The following is a 2119-nucleotide window of genomic DNA, read 5'->3' on the forward strand; positions in this document are numbered from 1 at the left end:
GTCTTGAGTAAAAAATAAATATATAACCAAAATTATATAGATTTTATTAATTAATATAACGCTAAGCAGTGCATCATGACAACAGATTTGTTATCTCTGACAAGATGTATCTTACAAAGTAGAACCCATACCCTCAAATCATAAACAATTAGAAAGCAGTATATACCTTGATCTTGAAAAAAATATTACACATTACAAGACCATCTTACATCACCCTTTTTAGCTGAAATTCACACATTTGAAGGAACCAATCAAGCACAAAATGACAAAACAAATATAATGTTCTTAAAATTAATGCCAAAATGCATTTAATTTCACAGATATATCAATATATTAAAAACTAATCAAAGAAAACATACTAAAAAAAAATGGCAATAGATTTCCTTTTCACAATTAGACCCAGCATTTCTCAACACTCAAATTACTCATATAAAGACTAATAAATAAAAACTCAAAAATAAACAAACACAAATTTCAAATTTCAAATTTCAAATTCTTTGTTTAGAACATAACCTAGACGTGGCAACCAAAGCAATTACATGTCCTTGGTGTAAAAGAGCAGTACCCAAATGGCCTATTTGGGATATTGCAATTTATTGCATAGCAGCAAGGAGATGGCAAACAGAGACCCCTGGGCCCACCACAACAGGTACACAAGGCACAAATGTGGAAGCTTCCAGTCAGCCGCCGTGCCCTCGACTCTTCTATCAGTACCGATCGGTGTACCGGTTCTGGTATTAACTTGGAACCCTGTCAAAATTTTAAACGATTCAGCCTATTATCATGAAAATTGAAACAAGGTTGGGAGAAATCAAGAAAAAAAACAAAACATAGAAGAACCCACCTTAGCAATGGCTGGGGAGAGAATGAGGAACGCAACAAACAGGAGAAGAGAGACAGGTCTAGAGAGAGAAAGCATGGTTGTTTCTCTCTGATTGGATTGGGGGCTAAAGAAAGAGAGAGAGAGAGAGGGGACGAGATGGGGTTTATTTTTGGAGGTTGGAGAACTTAATACTGTGTGGAACCAGGCATCAATACAGAGTTACAGAAGAGAGAGAGAGAGCGGAAGGGTTAAGGGTTTTGGAAATGGGCCATGGAGAGAGAGGGAGAGAGAGAGAGAAGCTGTGTTTTTAATCAAGGTGTTATTATCATGTTGCCACCTTTATTAAGTTGCAACTAATGGTTGGAGAGAGGAGCCAATAGCAATGCACTTTTATTAATTGACTCTTTAAATCACGGTACATAAATTCTTTGTAGGTTAAATGGTTAAGTACAGCAGCAGAGCAATTAATGCAATTAGGGGTGTACAACGGACGGGTCGATGATAATTTATTAAAATTTTAATCCAACCCAATCACACCGGGTTAAAAAAATTCTTTACTTGACCCACCCATAACCCAACCCAACCCATCTATTTTTTTATATACGGATTATGCGGGTTAGACGGGTTAAACGGGTTATAAATTCAAAGCTATCATTCTAGGCTGATTCAAAGCGAGACATATTCAAAAACAGAAGTTGGCAAGTTGGTAACTTACCAACGTACCACTGCATTAAATAAACTTATCATGGTAAGTTGGTAACTTATTAGAACCAGTTAGTACCAGTGCAGTGGTACTAATTTGTATTTCATTTAGAGCCCATAATAATCCTATTTTGGCCAGCCTACAATAGTGATGTTAAGCATATACTGATACTGGTACCAGTGCAAAAAACTGAGTTAAGCATATACTAATACTAGTAGCAGTGCAAAAAACTGAATTAAGCATATATTGATATTGGTACATAAGAGATATTCTTGTAAAGATTTTAAGTTTTTAACAATACAGTGATACTAACTGGTACTAGTGCCGGGTCACGAGCGAAGGAGATAAGGACTCTGGGTCGGGTTCGGATATAAACGGGTTAGTAAGAGCAAACCCGTGACCCGACCCAGAGTAACGGGTTTATCAAATTTCAACCCGTACCCGACCCAATAACAACTCAACCCGGTAAAAAATGAGTCGGGTCGGACGGGTCAGATGGGTCGGGTGGGTCACGGGTATTTTTATACACCCCTAAATGCAATGCTTATCCTAATTTAATGAATTTACAATTTAGTACATCTTGATTAAGAATT

The 2119-nt window shown here is 36.9% G+C and overlaps 1 protein-coding gene across 1 annotated transcript; it reads right to left on the reverse strand.

The window, feature by feature from the left end:
* Positions 1-265: 265 nt before the first annotated feature.
* LOC144554702 (ubiquitin carboxyl-terminal hydrolase) lies at positions 266-1116 on the reverse strand. Its single transcript, XM_078303026.1, has 2 exons — positions 845-1116; positions 266-750 (listed from the first exon to the last, which is right to left on the reverse strand). The coding sequence occupies exons 1-2, from the start codon at positions 917-919 to the stop codon at positions 514-516; spliced, it is 312 nt and encodes a 103-aa protein (XP_078159152.1). The 5' UTR covers positions 920-1116; the 3' UTR covers positions 266-513.
* Positions 1117-2119: the final 1003 nt, after the last annotated feature.

This window comes from Carex rostrata, chromosome 1 (assembly GCF_964058835.1).
Source record: "Carex rostrata chromosome 1, lpCarRost1.2, whole genome shotgun sequence".
Taxonomy (NCBI): domain Eukaryota; kingdom Viridiplantae; phylum Streptophyta; class Magnoliopsida; order Poales; family Cyperaceae; genus Carex; species Carex rostrata.